General features: G+C 41.5%; 2 protein-coding genes across 2 annotated transcripts; one reads left to right on the top strand and one right to left on the bottom strand.

Annotated features, from left to right (window-relative positions):
• Positions 1-32: 32 nt before the first annotated feature.
• On the top strand, positions 33-5647 carry tiprl (TIP41, TOR signaling pathway regulator-like). Its single transcript, XM_079737798.1, has 8 exons — positions 33-101; positions 1263-1404; positions 1928-2107; positions 2292-2388; positions 2616-2747; positions 2937-3032; positions 3401-3463; positions 3888-5647. Exons 2-8 carry the CDS (start codon positions 1280-1282, stop codon positions 4008-4010), a joined length of 816 nt encoding a protein of 271 aa, XP_079593924.1. The 5' UTR covers positions 33-101; positions 1263-1279; the 3' UTR covers positions 4011-5647.
• Positions 5648-6233: 586 nt separating this feature from the next.
• kcnj15 (potassium inwardly rectifying channel subfamily J member 15) lies at positions 6234-8641 on the bottom strand. The gene is made up of 2 exons (XM_079738134.1): positions 8544-8641; positions 6234-8148 (listed from the first exon to the last, which is right to left on the bottom strand). The coding sequence occupies exon 2, from the start codon at positions 8101-8103 to the stop codon at positions 7084-7086; it is 1020 nt and encodes a 339-aa protein (XP_079594260.1). The 5' UTR covers positions 8104-8148; positions 8544-8641; the 3' UTR covers positions 6234-7083.
• Positions 8642-20860: the final 12219 nt, after the last annotated feature.

Raw genomic sequence — 20860 nt, 5'->3', positions numbered from 1 at the left:
TAATGTTTTCGACAATACGGAATAAATGTTGAGGAAACGGACAGCAGTCGGACGATATATACAAACACTCCCGAAACCAACGCTAATCAACTAAACCCGAGGTAAGAATGAACACATTGTTGCGTATTGTAGTTTGTTTGGACATATATATGTACATATATTATGCATATATTATACATATATAATGTATCCATTGTGTCATTGGGAGCAGATTAGATCATCAGAGTGACGACCGGAGTCTGGAAGCGTTTCCTTTCGAAGCGGCAGCTTCATTCGTCCAATATGACCAAATATTAATATTTATCACTATACAAAACCTTAATGCTGATCTGAACTGGTTGTTATCACGGGTTTTAAACCGTCAACGTGTCAAAATAAACGATCTGATGCTTTTAACCCATTTGACTTTAGCATTACGAGGGGATCTGCACGTAGAACAACAAAACATAATTATAATAATTATAAAGACACATCCACCTTCAGGTATAATTATATAGACACATCCACCTTCAGGTATAATTATAAAGACACCTTCAGCTATAATTATGAAGACACATCCACCTTCAGGTATAATTATAAAGACCCCTTCAGGTGCATTCAGTGACTTTACTTTGATAATTATAAAGACATCGACATTCAGGTGCAGATCAGTCACTTTACTAGTAAGATATTTCTAAACGATCTCCCAACTATTGGGGCTTTAACTTAATGGGAGGTGTGACTGTCTCCCAGTCCCTCGCGATCACTAAAGAGCCAGACAGGAGCAGGATGTAAATCCAAATAACATTCTTTACAGTTTTGCTTTGTAAGGAATGAATGACCAGCGGCAGACGACATGTTCATCCCGACGACAGGGGAACCTGTTGTGATGAATCTCAATGTCTGCTAAAACATCAAGATGTTTAGAAACACGGCACATATCGAGCCTGTAGTGAATGTTGAAACTGAGTGTGGGGGATACGTCACTTACAGCAAACTGAAAATCATGTCAATAAGACTTTGTGCTGCAGTATTGTTGATGACCAATAGGTCCCTCTCTTAATGGCTGCAATCTGCGTGTTACTCCCTTTTAGAATCATGCAAATGTGAAACATATCACATCTAGCAACCAGTCATGTTACATGGTGTTGCAGGAACTGGACTCTGTTGGAAGTATTAAAGTTACTTTTGTAAATGCTATTTGTGGCCGAATATCATATAATTATATTGATAAATGATTTTGATCACTGACATCTGCAATTCTTTTCTCTGCTCTTTAACAGACGCATTTCTTTCGTGGATGTTTGCCCAAATTCTAAACATGACGTCACATGGATTTAAGAGCAGTAAACAGGACTTTGCATTTGGGCCGTGGAAAGTGACTGCAACCAAAACACACATCATGAAGTCAAAGGATATTGAGCAGTGAGTTTAATTTACACTTGCATAAATTAAAGTGACTGCAAAAGGAAATGTATAAATTTCTCCTGAGCGTGTTATTTAGAGTATGAACTAAGCACAATAACACAAGAACCGGTTCAATTAAAGCAGTATAATTAGTTTTCCATCCTATATTCACTCTTTTTTTTTTATTGATATAATTTGATCATGAGTAATCTTGTATTAAAGTTGAATACATGGCAGCTTTAAACTTACCAAATTCATTGCATATCTTAAATGATCTCAATGGTATCAGAATAAATGCATTGAATAGGAAGTAACGCCATTCTTTTCCCGAGTTTATGGGAAGGTTGTTCAGAAAACGTGACTATCATTATTTCAAAAGATACTTTGTTGATGTGTCAAGGAAAGTCAATATGTTGCAAAACTATGATATATTCCTTTTCCAGTCATTTGATATTACTGTGACTATGATAATAGTTTTCTTTATAGAAGTACTTCCAGTATTGTTGTTTGTGTAAACTCTCTCATAACTTTGTGACTCCAGTCTGGCAGAGGATATGAACCTGCCTTCCCTTCCAGAGATGCTGTTTGGGGACAACGTCCTGCGGATTCAGCACGCCGATGGCTACGGCATTGAGTTTAACGCCATCGACGCTCTGAAGAGAGTCAATAACATGGAAGACTCTGTCAAAGTCGCCTGCGCACAGGAGTGGCAGGAGAGTAGGCAAGAGACTTATTATTGCTTAATACATGCTTTATATTGTTACTATATGTTATATATTGTTACTAGAATGATAAAGTTCCTAAAGACTTGATGAGAATGGTTTTGATTAGGAAAGGAATACATTTAATCACAAAGATTGTCTTATTGTCTGGTTGTACCTAATATTGTGGTGTTGTGCTCCTAGGGCAGATTCAGAACACTCCAAAGAGGTGGTGAAGCCCTACGACTGGACATACACTACAGACTACCGAGGCACCTTACTAGGGGACACGCAGATCACAGTGAGTCACTTATAAAGTTAGAAAGATTGACTTTAAATGACCAGTCTCCATGTTTCCTTTACCCTTTTTGTGCTGTAGAAAACAAAAAAGAAAAAGCACCAAACAGGCCCGGTAACAAATTAAGGAGATGTGATCTCCTCTACAGCCTTGCCTTGTTCAGTGGTTGCTCTATTGGACTGTGAAGATACAGCAGAACCTACAGTAGTTTAACATGCTCTCCTCTGAAGGTGAGCGAGACGTCAGACCGGATCGACCTGGAGAAGCTGAAGGCCCGTGAGCAGATCATGTTCTTCGATGAAGTGCTGCTGTTTGAGGACGAGCTGCACGACCACGGAGTCTCCATGATCAGTGTCAAAATAGTGAGTGGCTAACTGATCCTCGCTCCTTCAGCTCAGCCTTTCTCTTTCCTCCAATAAATAAGTGGATGGACGCCTAATTCTTCTTGCATATCCAAGAAGAAAAAGTCTCCCACACACACCTACCGACCTTCCTACCTACCCTCCCCCCTGCCTGTGCCTGACTGTTGTTTTTCTTGGTTCTCCTGTCAGAGGGTCATGCCCACCAGTTTCTTCGTGCTGCTGCGGTTCTTCCTTCGAGTGGACGGAGTAATCATCCGGATAAACGACACGCGGCTCTACCATGAGGCAAGTATCACCACAGGACCCCGGAACGCAGACACCTCTTCATATGGCTGCGCTATGAAGCTGAAGGATCTCTACACGTTCCTACATTATAGGACAGAAAGATCTCTTCATGGTCCTACAGTACTGAACAGAAAGATCTCTTCATGGTTCTGCAGTACTGAACAGAAAGATCTCTTCATGGTCCTACAGTACTGAACAGAAAGATCTCTTCATGGTCCTACAGTACTGAACAGAAAGATCTCTTCATGGTCCTACAGTACTGAACAGAAAGATCTCTTCATGGTCCTACAGTACTGAACAGAAACATCTCTTCATGGTTCTGCAGCACTAAACAGAAAGATAATGAATGCTAATCTTTATGTTTTCAGGCGGGATCTGAATACATGCTCCGGGAGTTCAGCACAAAAGAAAGCAAAATTGCAGACCTTAAGGTGGGTAATGATATTAAGTACCAAACACAGGATGTTCGCACCATGTTGTCTTGGAAGTGGACCATTCAGTCCGAAACTCCAGAGTTCTGATTGGAGCAGAGCAGTGTCAATCAGCCCTCGATCCCTAAACTCATAAGACCTTTTACATTAGCGGTGTGAAATATCGATTTGAAAATGTGTTATGATAAGGTTATTGTCACAAATAACGTCTTCAATGTGTGTCTTCAAATAACACACACTCACACTCACACATTACTATTGCACACATTTCTAGACGAAAATGTAGAAGATGCTTTGCTAACAGTTATTGTTGAAAAGCACATATTTAAAGACGTATTTGAATTGCCGAAATGTATGATGAGTGAGAAATTAGTTGAATGAGTGAATATACATGCTTTTAATGATTATAAACTCCTCCTTTTAGGACGTTCCTGCTTGTAAATACACGGATCCCAATGAGATCGCTCAGTACTTGACTTTGAAGCTGACGAAGTATGAAAAGCTGGAGCTCCCTTTGAATGAATCCCAGACAACAATTGCTGAATGAAATGTGTGTGTGTTTGCGCGCACGTCTGTGCACGTAGTGGGTTTTTGTATATAAAATGGTGGTTAATGTCTAGAAGGATTTGCAACAGTTTTCATTTCAAGTGGAACTTCAAGTGATCGTAAATACAAGCACGGCATAATTCACCAGATAAGGGTTTTTACATTATTTTATGCTTTCTTACAAACGTTTTAACAGATAATAAAAGGCATTCTATTTTCCAAAAGCATTTGATGCATCAAATCATTAGTTTGCATATGTTGAATATAACATGCATAAAATACAATCCCCTGCATGCTTTCCCAACATTTGTGATTGATCTTGACTCTAGACTTCTGATGTTCACGGAGCTTTTGATAAAAGTGACAGGTTTATTCCATAGGACAGCTGAATCAAAATACCAACCCCAACATTTTAAACTAGCACAAAAAGAGCATTCATTTTACTTTGCTATTAAATGTACTTTAAATTGATGAAACGTGTAGAAGTAAGGAATGTTTGTTGATGATAATAAAATGTATTGACAATTTATTTGTAGTTCCAGTGTGGTCCTTTCACAAAACAAGTCCTTTAATCAGGGGTCTGAGCAGCGAAGCTGCTTGGTCCCCTATTGTTTCTGTACCGTTCATTTTCCCCTCAATTCCTGTAAAAGTCATACTGCAGCCTATACCGTAACTCTTGACATTTTCAGGTATGGTTACCAATAACCCCCAATACCCATAAACCCAAATTGATTTCTCCTCACCAGATTGACATGGACTCAAAATTCTTTCATCATATTAATCTCTAGAATCAGATGCATCATTATGGCCCTGCTCTTATGCCCTAAAAATGTTTACTTTTCCATCAACTTCATAGAACAGTCAAACGTCCACAGTCTCAGCCCATTTTTCCTATATGACCATTTCTTTTATTGTATAACTCCCATACGACCATCATTAGTGGATAGTTAGGTTGAGAGTTTGAATCCCGATTAGAGAATTATGAACAAGCTGAACATGGTATTCGGCCATTGCTCTGCAGCCCACTTAACTGAAAGCCGAGGCACAGTATGGCATAAAGGGGAACATCTGTCCTTCATATTTATATATCTTCCATTAGTGTGTTCTTGACTTTTCATTTTGCTCGAACCCCGTTAATTATTGCTCGCTTTTATGTTTCCACTTTGTATTTGTTTGAATACTCTGGGCCTGCAAGTACTTTATTCAATGCAATATGTATTAGAATAAATATCATAGGGGCCAGAAAATATACAGTTAATTAACTGACAGGTAGCAGGTTTTTCATGTTTCTTCATATTGTCATTCACATGAACACAAAGAACCATGATAACATAGATATTATAACTGTTATAAAGTTGTGTCTAGATCCGTCAGTCTGGCCTACTCTGCTACACTACGGCATATTTACGAGTTGAAGCCATGCATATACATCAGACTCGGTAAAATAATACGGTAGCGTACTAGTAGTAACAATACTGAAAGCATGTCTGTGATGATGCCATGTGTGTATGAATTAGTGTGTATGAAGTCGGCTGCTTATCTTTGTTCCTTCTATTCTATAAAAATGTGCACCAAATAAATATCTGAACATTTCATGGCTTTTGTGTTTTGTGTGTTCATCATTAATCATGTTTTTAAAGGTGACATATTATACCACCAGGTGTGAGTGTGATTAGCCGTTACAAGCATTTTTGAAAACCTGCCTCTTCTGACATCACAAGTAGGCATGTCTACCTAGATGTGTGCTTGGTAGACCGATCTATCCGTCATACATCTAGGTGGACACTTCTTCTAGTGATGTTGGAAGAGGCAGATTTTCTGAAACGGCTTGTAACGGCTAATCACACTCACACCTGGTGGTGTGACCTGGTGTGTGATATGTCACCTTTAAGGTTTTTGTAAAGACAGCTTGTTTCCCGTTTAATGCATTTAGTGTAAAAGGTATTTGACGGAGACACATTATCTTTGTTTTTGAGCAAACAAACAGAGGTAGCCCAGACCTGTTGTCACAACAATGGCAGGTGTGTTTGTGTTGTGTGTCTGTGCAGTGGGTTAAGAAAGATACGTCCTCAGCAGAAAGACTGTGATCTATTAATTCACAGATCTGTGTTCAGCAATATATATATATATATTGTAAATATATATATATATCATGTAACAATTTATCAAATTGAAATGATGAATAAGGATGACCATGAAATCAACATGTTTGACAGGCATTGTATTGACTTTAATAACCCTACATCAGTGAAAAGATAGAATCACACTAGTTGTAGAAATAAAGGATTGAAATGAAGGTATATGACATTAATCTCCTTCTAACCGACCCCTTTCCATCTTGAAATACAAGAACGTCTAGAACAGTTTCAAAAGAATGGATTGTTTTACAGTTCTATTGTACACCTGTCCAACCAGTTACCACACAATATCGCTACCTGTCCCCTCCTTGACCAACATACTCAAATTCAGGTCCTATTATTAAATTGCTATCATAAATCTTAAACATATCGCAACCATTGACCTAGGCAGAGTATTTAAAAAGCCATACTCTTAATCCATAGGGCCTGCACAGTGCGCCCTGACAAGATCAAAAAGCAATGCTGTAAAAAGTGTATTCTGGATGTATCAGGGCTAACTCTGTGTGTTTTTGAGAGTTGCTTGTTTCATGATATCTGGCAACATGACTTTTAGGTGACAGACAATAGGTTGTCCATCCTCTCCTAAGCATGTAAAATGAAAAAATAAGAAAAGGAAAGTTGTTAAGCATCTAAAGTGGACTGTGTATGAATTTGGTGTTTAATATATTAGCCCATTTTTCTGTAGTACTACACAATAGCCAGGAATTGGTTATGTTTAATAAGGGATTGATGAATCTCATTTATTTGTCAAATGCAACAGTAATTCCTCTGAATATTTCTTAACTAATAACAGAGAATCCTATCCTTGTCCCTGATCTATGTCCCATGGGGTATAAATCTCTAGGCTTGGAGCTTAACAATGATATGCTATTCAAACGTAAAACTAAGGTAAGATATGATGCTTATATTACACTATTTTTTTGCCAGTAGGTTGAATTACTCCTTTTTATATTCTTCCTCCAGCTTGAGCTTCTCTGTGTTGTTGCTAAGAAACATGGAATCAGCGCTCGCCTGCACTTTATCGAAGAAGCTGAAGTCGGCCACATAGCGGCTGTTGTTGTTGCTGAAGAGCACCGGCTTGAACTCGTAGCCCCACAGGATCTCCTGGGGCACGTACGACGTGCGGCTCTGGCAGGTGGCAGCCGTTGACTCCATGGTGGCGTTCAGGGTCACCAGCAGCTCAAAGTCCCGGGTGAGCAGGTTGTCGGCCGTCAGGCCCACAAGGGGGCTGCTCTCGTCCAGCACGTGGTAGAAGGTCAGGGGCAGGATGAGGAAGGGGCACTCGCCGCTGGAGTCCATGTAGAAGTTGACGCTGCTCTGATGCACCAGTGTCTTCTCGCCCTCCTGCGTCACCTTGGGGTGGAGGAGCTTGCCCGTGAGCTGGCACTGGACTAGCAAGCTCTTCCTCATGTTGGCCACGCGCACCATGACGCACAGCTTCCCCTCCCGCCGGCACACCACCGCTGAGCGGCTGAACTTGATGGTCTCGGCGCGCTTCTTGGGCCGAGCCAGCTTGGCCAGGAAAGCCCCGGTGACGAAGATCTCTGCCAGTCCGGTGATCACCAGCTGAGCCACCAGGGTGAAGATGGCCAGAGGGCATTCCTCGTTAATGTAGCGGAAGCCATAGCCGATGGTGGTCTGCGACTCAAGGGAGAAGAGGAAGGCACCGGTCAGCGTCTTGGCGTTCTCCACGCAGGCCGTGTGGTTGGACGGCAGCACCTCCTCAAAGTCCCCATTTCCCATGCTGATGAAGTAGAAGATAACCCCGAAAAAGAACCAGGTCATGACGAAGGTGGAGGCGAACAGAGTGAGTTTGTAGCGCCACTTCATGTCCACCACGGTAGTCCAGATGTCGTGGAGGTACAGCTTGACCATGCCTTCCACGTTGTCGATCCTCACGTTGTTGTGGCCGTCCTTGGACACGATGCGCCGCTGGACCGGTTTGTTGGTGGTCATGTTGCACAGTGTGATTGACAGACGATTTTACTTTTCTTGCAGATACTGACAGAAAATGACAACGAATAGGAAAAACCAACAAGCATCTCATCAGCGACTGTTAGGAACTGTCATTAAATCTGAAATTGATTATATAGACATTTGTGTGCCTCAGTATTGATATTAAATACATAGAAGACATAAATTGAAGTTACTACTTACCGATTTACAATCGAATCAAACTATATTAATCATTTTTTACAAAACACCACAAGCTTTGAAAGCATTCCACTGTCGAATATATCCATATTTAAATATTGATATTATATTGATTTAAATAAAGAATACAGTTATGTGAAACAAACAGGAATGCTTCAGGAGTAACAATTTCGTATTGATAGGCGTAATCATTTCATTAAAGTTATCAATTTCTCCCTACCCGATCAATTGGTGTGACTCACCTCCTGTCGTAAATAGCTGCGATATGAACGGTTTGGTGTCCCAGTGTCTCCTTTCTGCTATTGTCCCGGGCTGTTTGTGTTATACTGGCACTGTGGTATTGAGGGCAGTGTGTGAGAGCAGGGGAAGGGTTTTGTTCAAGCCTGACCCCACCTACCTGCGAGAGGTCGGTATGTAGAGCTTATCATTTGCTTTAATGGTTCCTGCACTGTCCACCCCCCCTCTTCACATCACCCTGTAATAGCTCACCAGAGAGCAGTATAAATCAATCACCCATAGTGACCACATACCATTCATTCAGAGGTATTCTTCACTTTGACATGTTTTCTTTGTTGGGATAATTCTTCATAACAAAGAAAAAGAGTTCATAAATAAATGACATGCAAAAACAATATAATTGCTCTCCATTTGAAATGACCAGTTTAACTTCTATGACCTTGAAGTGCTCCTTAGTGTGTCTCTGCATATCCTTAAGTTTGTTATTAACCTCCCTGTGTTTACAGGAAATAGACTTTGTATGCGTGTGTGTGCGCGTGTGTGCGTGCGTGTGTGTGTGTGTGTGTGTGTGTGTGTGTGTGTGTGTGTGTGTGTGCCTGCGTGTGTACGCCCGCAAGGGTCATGTGTATGTGTGTGTGTGTGTTTCCATGTGTTGACAAGTCACACCTGTCAACACATGGATTTTAAATGGATCCATATTATAATTGTAATATATCCATATTGTCTTATCTTGTATTAGACTTGGTTTGCACAGTTTTCTTATCTTTTTCATGTGGTTATCCAAACAGATGTAATCACGTTATACACCTTTGTTCTGGATAATTTGTACATAATGACAAAAGTATTAATATAGTTTGAGACGCCCTAGCTTTAAAAGCATTTATCAATCAAACACCAGAATATGATTGATTACGCATTGGGATCAAGAATACTTAACAATATAGAAGGAATTAAACATTAAAAAAAACATATAATAATAATCCTAGTATTGATTGGTTTAAAAAAATAAATTTAGAATCAGACACACAAACGAGAAAAAAAAAGATGTAGACCTGAGAATGGGGTTAGGACCCAAAGAAGGGGCTAGGACCAAGAGAAGGTCCATCGACTGAAGCATTATACCGTCCCACAGGGAGGGCTGAGGCGCCACCTGTTGATCAACCTCTCTCTCTCTCTCTCTCTCTCTCTCTCTCTCTCTCTCTCTCTCTCTCTCTCGCTCTCTCTCTCTCCACCTCTCTATCTGGGCTGCCTCTCCTCGGGTGGAAGAGGAGGGGGAGTATCGTTCACCGAGTGACAGGAAATGAATCCTTCACTAAAACGATGGAGGAGAGGATGCATTAAAAATAGAACTGGTCCTGAGCGATCTGATAGCACACCGTGCAGAGGAGAATCACGGTGATGACAACGACACATTAATCCATAAGGTGAGTCCCTTTAGCGTCCGTCTTTCTTTATATGTAGCCTATGTATTGTTGTGCGTGTAGCCCGTTACAGTGTTGTAGTCTGCCGTCCAACCCCCACATCTGCAGAAAACAGAACACGACTACTGAGAGACGAACGGCCCCTGCTCTCATTCAGTATACGCCATATTTCAAGGTAGAAACCGAATTGCTTTATAAAAGGCTAATTACAAATATTTCCAAGATCTGTCTTTTTTGCCTTTAGACTATTTTATGAAATCCTCTCATACAAAAAAAAAGACTGTCGATCCTGTCGAGCTGTTGATCCGAGCTCCGTGGTATACTGACCATCATGTCCTTTAATAACTCGAAGTAATAGACATCTGTTGGGAGATGGATGAATTGATGAAGACTGTTTAACCATTTGAACCAGTCTATTATTAATGGATGAGGAGCTCGTCTCCATGGCGACGGAGAGATCTCCCAGTTATAAGATGTGGCGCGTGGGCGCACTATGCCCGACACATCTCTTATGCAGCCTCCTGTCTACTCCATGAAACACTGTTGGGTACTTAAAGACGCGATGCTCTTATGGTGAAAATGTTTATTTAGCAGTCTAAGGTAGTCGAGTGTTTTGGGAGTGAAGCAAGGCAGTAGACCTTGAGTCAATATTGGGGGGGGGGGGGGGGGGGGGGACCAAATCTCAACTAGTAATTCACTTTATTCTGCAAAGAGAAAAGTAGTAGTACACAACTGGATTCGAACCGGGAGAGTTTGGGTTATCAGCAATGGCGGCTGGTGATCAAAAATGTTGGTGGTGCGCAGTAATAGACGGGGGTCCTGGGGTCCCCAAAAAAATAATTTGGTAGATTTGATTTCCTGTATTCTGGTGCATATTGGGGTTGGCCACTACCTATTAGGCCTACCTACTATTCATTCAGTTTATATGCTACAGGCTGAAAGACTAATCTATGTAACTTACTTGCTCCTATTTATTATAACATTGCTTGGGGAGTCCAATTCATCCACTGAAATGGGTGGAAAGTGGTTAGAACTCTGCTAGTTAGCGATCTGTCTCTTCTCTACATGTAGTTGTGTTGCGCGAATGCTGCTGAGGGAGGTAGCCTATTTGATTGATTCGCTGAATTGTCCAATCATGTGGTGATAACAAAAAAGAAAAAGCGATACCATTGGCCTGGGGCGCACACTGGTGCGACCCGAGGGCGAATTTTCTTGGGCCAATGAAAAGCTGTCTTGAGACAGCAAAAAGTTTGCGAGCTTATAGAGTGGCGAAGTCACGCCCCTTCCAGTAGAGCCCATGGGACCTATTAGATTGAAAAATATGAATGGGTTTCAATGGAGAGAAAGTAATTATCTTCTGGTCCCAGTCTTTATATGCCCCGTATTACACATATGTTATTTGTGGATTTAAATGATAATTTTTCATGTCAAGAGTTTGACCGTTTATTGTGCAATTGTTCAGTTAAAGGCTGTAGAGAAAACACAATGAGAAAGACTGATGGTCCCATGGGCTCTACCGGAAGGGGCGTGACCTCGCCACTCTATTGACTTCAACGTGGCCGGTGTGGGTACCAGATTGACTCGGCTGCCAGATCGACTCGGGGTCCTGCGCTTACAGATGACGTATCGACACTTGACGTATCGACACAAGCCAACGGACAAAACCCCAAAAGTGTCTGCGTGTGGGTCGCTGTGTTGACTCTGTGTTGGGAGCGCTGGAAATAAAGTGGATCGCCCCGTTCAGTGAATGGAGTTAACCGATTCTTCTTTTATATATTACCCAAGTATAGACAACAGTAAAACGCTCGGTTACACATATCTTTTTGTTTTCACATATCTTAAAGTAATTATCACCTACAAAACTAATCCTATATTGATGAAAGCCCCCCCCCCCCCCCAAACGTTTATTAGCTCACGTTAGCCATCAATCTAAAGCCACAAATATTATCTGATCAATCTTTTTACATTAGATTATTATTCATAGATTAGAAAACAAAAGGAGATTGTCAATACTTGGGAATATCATGGGAATGAATGAAACGCACATGCGCATTTAAAAGACAGCGTCTACAGGAAGTGTGTCATTATTGCGCATCTAGGACCCCGAGTCGATCCGGTACCCACACCGGCGCCCCTGACTTGGAGGAGGGCTTTATTTCGAATGACCAAAAACTAGCCTAGCTCAAATCATTGACGTCCAGACGCATTTAAATGGTTGCTGGCAGTGACAAGTATATCACACAATGAAACGAGATTAAACGCTATCTATTTTTGTTGATTTATTTCGGATTTATAATAGTTGATTCATAGTTGGCAGATATATAAGTGAATATTTCGTGGAGGGGCGGCGCTCTATTGACTCACCGCCGCTGGTTATCAGCCAGGCACATTAGCCAACAGCGCCACGACATCACCTTCCATCATAACAAAGCTAACAAGCTATTTATAGGCATTGAAGTCAGAACGCTGAATAAATAGCTTATTAGTTTCTTCGCAGAATTACGAGTTGCGTGGCAGGTTAAATTAAGTGTAGCCTATATCGACCGCTTCGTATCGTGGTCAGTTAGAAGAGAGCGTGAGTAACAGAGGTCTCCCGTACAGCAACTGTGAAGGCAGGACAACAACTCTTAGTGATTAATCTTCACGTAAAAATCCATCATACATTGGCTAATTCACAGTATACCCACTACAATCAAATAGACTGCACCACTGTCCTCCCGGATATATATTGTATTTATAGCCTTGTTATGATTACATTTGCTAATGATTATTTCGGATGGAGGTGGTATTTCGGACGGCGGTGTAAATGTCAAAGCATAGCAAAAAAAAAAACAGGGATGTGTCCCCCTCAATGTATATTGGAAGTACGGCCTTGGAGTGAGGTGACACGCATCACAATATCGAAATAGAAACAAATAAGGGGCACTGGCCCTTTAAACTTGAATTTCATCATTAGATTACTTTTTTAATCTTCTGTCATTATGAATAGTTTTCAATCATAAACTAAGAATGGGGCTCACTTATCAACATGGAATACTAATACTAACATTACAGCAAGAAGAGAACTGAGGGGAGAAGGAAGTCTTGTAAAATACATTTAGTTAGTGACGCTATCCCATATGGCCTTCATTGTGTGCCTGCCCCCGAAATGGACATAGTAAAGGAATAGTTGAGGAAAACAGAGGAGATGGGGGGAAAACCCCACAGGGCGATGTGCAGGAATGGTGGTAGTCCCAAAACCCAAGGGAACATTGGATCCGTGTGGACCTTGGCAAACTTAGTCCTTTCAGGATTCTGGCAACCAACTTAAAGTCTGTGTTGCAGGGTTAATTTTCCAACGAATTTGCGCAATTTTATTGTTGGTAATAAACATTTACACTGTTATCCATTGTCTGTTATGTTTATCGGTTTCACAAAACAGAATGTGATGCGAAAAAATAGGTACTATTTTAGCGGTTTGCGATTTTCCCCCCACAATGCATTGCATGACGTCATGTCAGACCAAAGCCCGCATTAGGACCCTTGAGAGTGGAGGCTAGTAAGAGTGTTCAGCAGATTATACAGATACATAGATAAACACACACACACACACACACACACACACACACACACACACACACACACACACACACACACACACACACACACACACACACACACACACACACACACACATATATAGATAACCTAGATAGATAGAAAGCCTAGTCAAGTCTTTATTATTGCCAATTCATTTCGGTGATTCGGCTCACACAGGACAGTACAAGACCACACAAAACAAGGGAGACAAGAAGTCTGACTGGACATAGACAATAAACATCACATTAAAACTAAACACATGCGTTGATAGATAGATAAATAGACATCGAGAGAGATGGATAAATATGTTATATTTTTTGCCAAGCGGAGCCAGCCAGTTCTGTGTCCGTATGCAAATACGCCATATGCGCCAAACAAGAAAGACTTCATGTTGAGAAGTCATACTAAAAAACGGAAGCAGGCGAAAGCTAAACCAGAGTGTATCACTCACACTCTTTGGGTCCATTCTAACTTAAGGTAAGAGGCTATTTTTGCAGTGACTGAATGTTGATGATAAAACGGATTGTTTTGCATAAGGTCAGTGTGTGCGACTGTGCGTGCGTCCTTTCCGGCTTCGGCATACTGCATGGTTATGAAGGCCTTGTGGTTAGTTGTGTTTTTAGTGAAGCAGCCTAGCCTAGGAGTTGGATAAGTTGGAGTGATTGTGTATGGGCGTGCGAGAGAGAGAGAGAGAGAGAGAGAGAGAGAGAGAGCACACCCGCCGTGGTGATGTATGGCTTGTTGTGGGCTGTCTACCAGCGTCCGCCAGGTTGGACGTATTTGCTGTAAATGGATGGTTAAATAACGTCACACCACGATCCTTCATACTGCAGGCACTCATTAACAAGTGCACTGATTGAGAGTCTGATAGGGTATACCTGGCATTTATTCAGTTGACTGCTCTTCTGCGCCAAATTTGTGCCAATTATTGTCGTGTTAATGCACAACTTTGCCTCTCCTTGTTTTAAAACAACGTGCATCCAAACAACTTTAGCCAATGTAGCCTCAGTGTTGCTTTACGAATACTATGGCATATCGGATTATCAAAATTGTTAAGTGTGTGCGTGTGTGTGTGTTGTCATGTAGGCTATAGACTGATTGTCTTTGCTTGCAGCAATGAAATATTTTAATGTTATAGGCCTCCTGCATATTGAGAAGATTTAGATTGGTATTGCGCAACAATCGGGAGATGGGGACCACCCCGAATATTGATGGGTATTTCGCACACTGGGTAAAATCTTAGAAATAAACATCAGGCAAAGATGTTGTTACTGGAGCTAGTAGGCAACCATCAAAACGTGGGATAACTAATCGGTAATGTGTTAACAATGTCGGGGGAAAGATTCAATTAGGGATTATCTGGGGGGGATTTCACAGCTGGGACTGGCAAGTTAGCCCATAGCTAGCATTATACCTTCTATATCTAGATCAGGGGTGTCAAACTCATTTTGGTTCAGGGGCCACATACAGCCCATCTGATCTCAAGTGGGCCGGACCAGTAAAATAATGGTAAAATAATAGCAAAATAACCTACGTCAACTCCAAATCATTAGCTTTGTTTTTCAGTACTATGCTTTATCATTCAGCCTACATTTGTAGGCTACATAATCACGGATCACAAGGATCTATATTAGCACAACACATTTATTCACAAATAGGCCAATGGAATTGAAATAAAATGCATTTCACATTCATTAACAACTGGTTTATTTTTATAGAGTTGAGTGAATACATTTTTACATCTGAACACCTGAACCAACTCACCACACTAAACAAACTCAAGTGGGAGCTATGAAGAAAGCTATCATACTGCCTTGAAAATGTTAATGTGCATATATAAATAAAATAAACAAACATAAAAGTCATAGCAGTGCATGAGCTATGAGATTAGGCTACATCAGATCAAACTGTTTTGTAGGCTACTGAAGCTGAGAATGATATGCTGCACAATATTCATTGTCGTTTAACATGAAACCTGAGTAAACTTATAAGATCTGTATTCATCAGAGTGCAAACATTTCTGAAAGAGCATCACAAGAATTAGGCACAGGCCTACTTGCTGATTAACTTTTTTTTTTCTCACTGCAGTCTATTTGCTGCTGGCTCCTGAAACTTGGCATCTTTTAGCCTTTACAAGTGCATCAATATCAGGTGTCAAATCCTGAGTAGCAGCACATTTCACAATGTCATTCAAGTGTGTGTTTGTTAACCTTGAGCGGTGCTTTGTTTTATTTAGGTTCATTACAGAGAACACCTGTTCACAAAGATAGGTAGTCCCAAACATGGATAAAACCTTTGCAGCCAGGGATGTTAATTTGGGGTACCCTGGCAAGAGATAATGATAAAATGTGCCCAAGCCCACCGACGCAAATTTCTCCTTCATATTGGTATCACACTGCAAGTCAATTATCTCGAGTTGGATGTCAGCTGGCATGTCAGAAGGCTTGACTGTAAATGGTGAGCGAAAAATGGCAAATTCCTTCTCTAGTTCCCTGAAGACCTTAAACCTCTGCTTGATCTCCTGCAGCAATCCTGTTATCTTGTCTTTGTATTGATCCATATCAGCATTACGTCTGGTCGCACGCACAGCGGTTAGGCATGGGAAATGGGCGGTGTCACCGCTAGATAGAGTGACAGTTTTAACTTGAATGCGCGTATGCTGTATGCGTTATACTGAGTTAAGATACTGTTAAGATTATTCAGGTGCTGTGTAATATCTCGGAAATTTATGCTATACAAGTCGCGGGCCTGATCAAATCATCTACGGATCCGGCCAGCGGACCGTATGTTTGACACCCCTGATCTAGATCATCTGACTAAGTTTACCGGCACTTATCTGAACGACATAATGACATAATCGCTCTATAAATATATACTGTCACTAGATATAAAGAAAACGTTGACTTTCAATCGGTGCTATTCACTGACAAAAAAAAAAAGTAAGTGTCGTTATTGTATGCTGTGCTGTTCATAGACTAGCTCTAGCGCTCGTTGCTGCGTTGCTAAATGATACCAACTCTCCACTCATTCTACTCTGAACCTGCATTTAATTGGCTTTGACAGACATCAGTTCTCGGCATACATGTTATTTGTGGTTCTTGCCACCTCTAAGACGCCGTAGTTCTAGTACTAGGCTGAGGCTACCTTCCACCACTCTCACCAACGTGACGTCATCGCAGAGTTGCGTTAGAAAACACCAGGCCCCAAGGAGCAGTGCAAACTTCCATATCCACCAGTGCTCAGTGGCCAAGCCTGGTATGGCAGTTGTTTTAGCGGGCTGTGGACGGGTCCCTCGATTCATGGGGCCCAGAAGTAGACAACCCTGTTTACTCTAATACAAGCGGGGAACAGGAATGTGTCTCTGCAACATTTTTCTGGATATCAATCAAAGGCTCATAATTATCTTTATACCAAGTACTAATAAAATGAAAGTTTTCTCTTTTCAAAACACCACCTCAAACCTTTTAATAGTGTTTATTTTAAGGAGGGGTGGGCAGCTGAAAGGAGTCGTAGTGAAACAAATGTTGTTTCGGCCCGGCATCCGCGAGCGCTCAGTGCACGGCTACGTTAACTTCTCGTGTCCGAGGTTTGTCCTTTTACTTAGCAGGAATGACGTTGATGGTTTTAAGGCACTGTGGGGACTTTTTATCACTTAAAGTCGCTGAGGGATTTGTAGTTCAGCTGTTGGCGTGCACTCAATAACTTTCACGTTCCTCTGCTTGCGATCATTGTGATTAACCATTTATTTAAAAGATCAAAAGACAAAGAACGGATGCCTTACAGTATTATGGTCAAAAATTGTTTTCTCATTCAGCCTCACAATCACCTCCACCTGTGCTGATGAGCTCTAATAACCTATTTGGGGATCCATATGCCATTTCCGCTACCCAGTGTGGAAACCCAAAAACACACATATCATTGCATTGGCTGTAACAGGCACGGACGTATTGATTACCTGAAAGATTACGGGAGACCTACGTAATTTATAATATTGTTAATAGTCTAATATAAACATTTCAGTTGCGTTGGTATTTAATTTTCATTTGCTTGTTTAGCTATGTATGACAGTTAACAATGTTTGTGTATTACAATTTATCATGTGGCTAGGCTACTCCAACTTCGTTGCTGGTCGATATGTTACCATTTATTTTTATATAAATTATTGATTTCATTTTTCGCAAATAGTTTATTGGAAGGAAATGTTTCTTAAGCAATAACATTGAACTGTATTTTTTCTAGGCCTACATAGATTTCCTATGTTTTTGTTATCTGTTATATGGAACAATCTTGCATTTTTATGAAGGTCCCAGATCAATAAAGTTCTATCTCTTTTTATTTTAACTGCCTGTATGTCCCCTTGATTATAGTAGGGTTAGGGTAAGGCTAGGCTATGAAAATTGAAAAACAAGGTGTGACAAAACAAGGTGTTTTTCTTTACTAATCTAAAATAATAATATAAATAATAATTGCTGAATAATAATTGTTGCCCAGAAGGCAGGAGGAGTGTTATTTAAAGATAACATATAGAGAATCATCGGGGGGTTAGTAACTTATACTTCCATGGTCGGTAAACAATGCAACTGTGCTCGCTCAGACCTCTCGCTTATGATGCTACAATGCTAACAATGCTAGAGAACGAGAGTATTTCTGCATCCGGCACATCATGCAATAGGGCGTGGCTTGACACCTCCATGATGCGGAAGCAAATCTCTCCTTGATGTTGCCCTCCGCCAATGAGCAGTTTTCATAGGAATGAATGGGCACCATGTTTTAATCCGCTGTCCTTTTCTTTATAGGTCCAAACAACCATTACTACCAAAACGACAAAACTGGACTTTTACACCATTTTTGAGATTTTTTTAAAATGATATACATATATTGAGTGCTTTATATACCCATTCATCGATAGTGGTGATTAACCTGCAACATGGCAGGGAACCTACAACCTTTATCACACAAATTTTTGACGAATAGATTTCAATGTCTTGTCTTTTGACATCTATAGGGGTCCGGAACCCCTCCATAGAGGCCTTTATCAGCTGTTAAATGGACTGTGGCAGGCTATATGCCATGCAGATAATGTTCTTAAATCTCACAGCAGAACTGGGGTGAATCCAGCAGGCCGGTCTCACACTGAACCAAAAGGGTACTTTTGTACAGCATGATATTTGTGGGACATAAAGACATAAAGTTTGGCGGCCATCATAATTGTTTCACAGATGGGCAAAGAACAATGAGTGGACCTGGACTCACATGCAAACCGGCAGCTTGTAACAAACTTGAAGCTTCCTTCAGAATGAGTTTCAGCTGAAGGAGTTTCAGTCTGGGGGCAGTTTTGATGCCCTTTGGCCTACATCTCTGGGAGCCTCTCTGAGACCGAGCAGCGAAACGCACAGGTTGAGGGCGAGACGTTGGCTGCGACGTGGGCTTGGGAAAGATTACATTTCTACATGATAGGTCTATAATTCCCAGTAGAGACTGAGCGTAAACCATCGCTGGCCCTGTTGGGCACACATTCATTAGAGGTGAGGTTTCCATACCAAATAGTATGCGTACAAGGGTAAGCGCTCATCACTGGTGACACACAGACTCCTGACCAAAGGAGCTGACCCCTGAGAGGGGAGGTTCCGGTTAATGCGGACAGAGACCACTGACCTTCATTCAAACCCAAAATGGCTGGCACTTAATGTACGCACTTATTGTGTGTTGTATGTCCTTCCACCAGGTAGTATTTAGCATTGTGTAGCATCTTATCCTATTTATCTTTGTTTTATACGGGGAATGGGTAAACCTAGTGATTGATAGTACTTGACACATGTTTCTATGAACAACCTTAATGTACCGACAGCGATATATGGTTGTTTCTCTGTCTTCTGTACAAATGTATTTATTGTAAGTCGCTTTGGATAAAAGCGTCTGCTAAATGCCCCTAAATGTAAATGTGAACTGAAACAGATAACAGAGAAGCTGCACCGCTACCCCATCCACAGGGAACTGATAGCATAGTGCCAGAGAGGGCCAAGGCAGGGGCAGCTTCCACAGCAGCTCAAACACTATTGGTTCCACTAAAGTGAGCTACACCTGAAGGGTGACTTGCTGACCAAAGGCTATGCAGAGTTATCCCAGAGAATTTACAAAGGTTAAATCCTGAACAGATAGCATGAGGGATGCGTGGAGATAATCTAATGCAGAGTGAGGGCCGAAGAGTCTGTGATGGTTAGGACTAAAGGCTTAGTTATGGTTACATGTTGACGCAACGCAAGGGGGGTTACGAACCCATTACACCTTTCGTCGACGCAGCAGCAAGGGTTGTGATTGGTCAGCTGACGTAAACCCGACTTAAACCAGACGCAGTACCAAAATATCGAAGCAACTGCATGGTCATTGAGTTGCGTCAACTTGGAACCGTTACTAAGCCTTTAGTGCTCCGATTTCCAGGTTAACAGGTGGGCGCAATGCGAGGTATGTGCAAAACTGCACATAAAAATCAGCCACTCTGGCAATATGACTGTTCAAATTTTTTAACAGTACCATTCTCAGTACATCAAAATAGTTAAAACACCAATCAACACATCAGAAGATGTTATCAGTGGATATGAGTCTATTTTTGCTAGGCGTTGGGTCCCAGAAGTGCGTATAACTAACAATGCCCCACAGTTCTCCTCAGATTCTTTCTCTAACTTTGCCAAGGATAACGAATCCACCAATTTAACCAGAAGCGCATACTACCCCATTTAACCAGAAGCCCATCCTTTACCCATGTAACAAGCAGCCCATTCTTCTCAAATAGCAGCGGGGAGGCAGAGATGGCTTTGAGAACTCTCAAGGGTCTCCTGAAGAAAACACATACCTGTACAGCGCTTTGCAAGACCTCTACAAGGCCATCCCCCATTGAGCTCCTCATGGGCAGGAGACTTCAGTATTCATTGTTAGTTTCATCCTCTCAACTAACAATCCACAATTGCCAGACAGCCATCGGAATAAATCAAATCATAAATCCTTCCCCTTATGCCTCCTTCCAATGTCACTCTCACAAGATCCATGGCTAGCGTGCAAGCTTTTACAATTAGGGCATTTGGCAGACGCTTTTATCCAAAGCGACTTACATCGGTTAATACACACATTGACCACCGACAGCAGAGTCAACCATGCAAGGCGACAGCCAGCTCGTCAGGAGCAGTTAGGGTTAAGTGTCTTGCTCAGGAGCACATCAACACTCAGCTAGGAGGAGCTGGGGATCGAACTAGCAACCTTTCGGTTACAAGACAACTGCTCTACCTCCTGAGCTAAGCCGACCCCCTTTAGCAGTAAGTCTGACTAGC

Source organism: Pollachius pollachius (assembly GCF_949987615.1).
Source record: "Pollachius pollachius genome assembly, chromosome: 6".
Taxonomy (NCBI): Eukaryota; Metazoa; Chordata; class Actinopteri; order Gadiformes; family Gadidae; genus Pollachius; species Pollachius pollachius.
The sequence above is the reverse complement of the archived record's forward strand: the minus strand, read 5'-3'. Positions and strand labels throughout refer to the sequence as shown.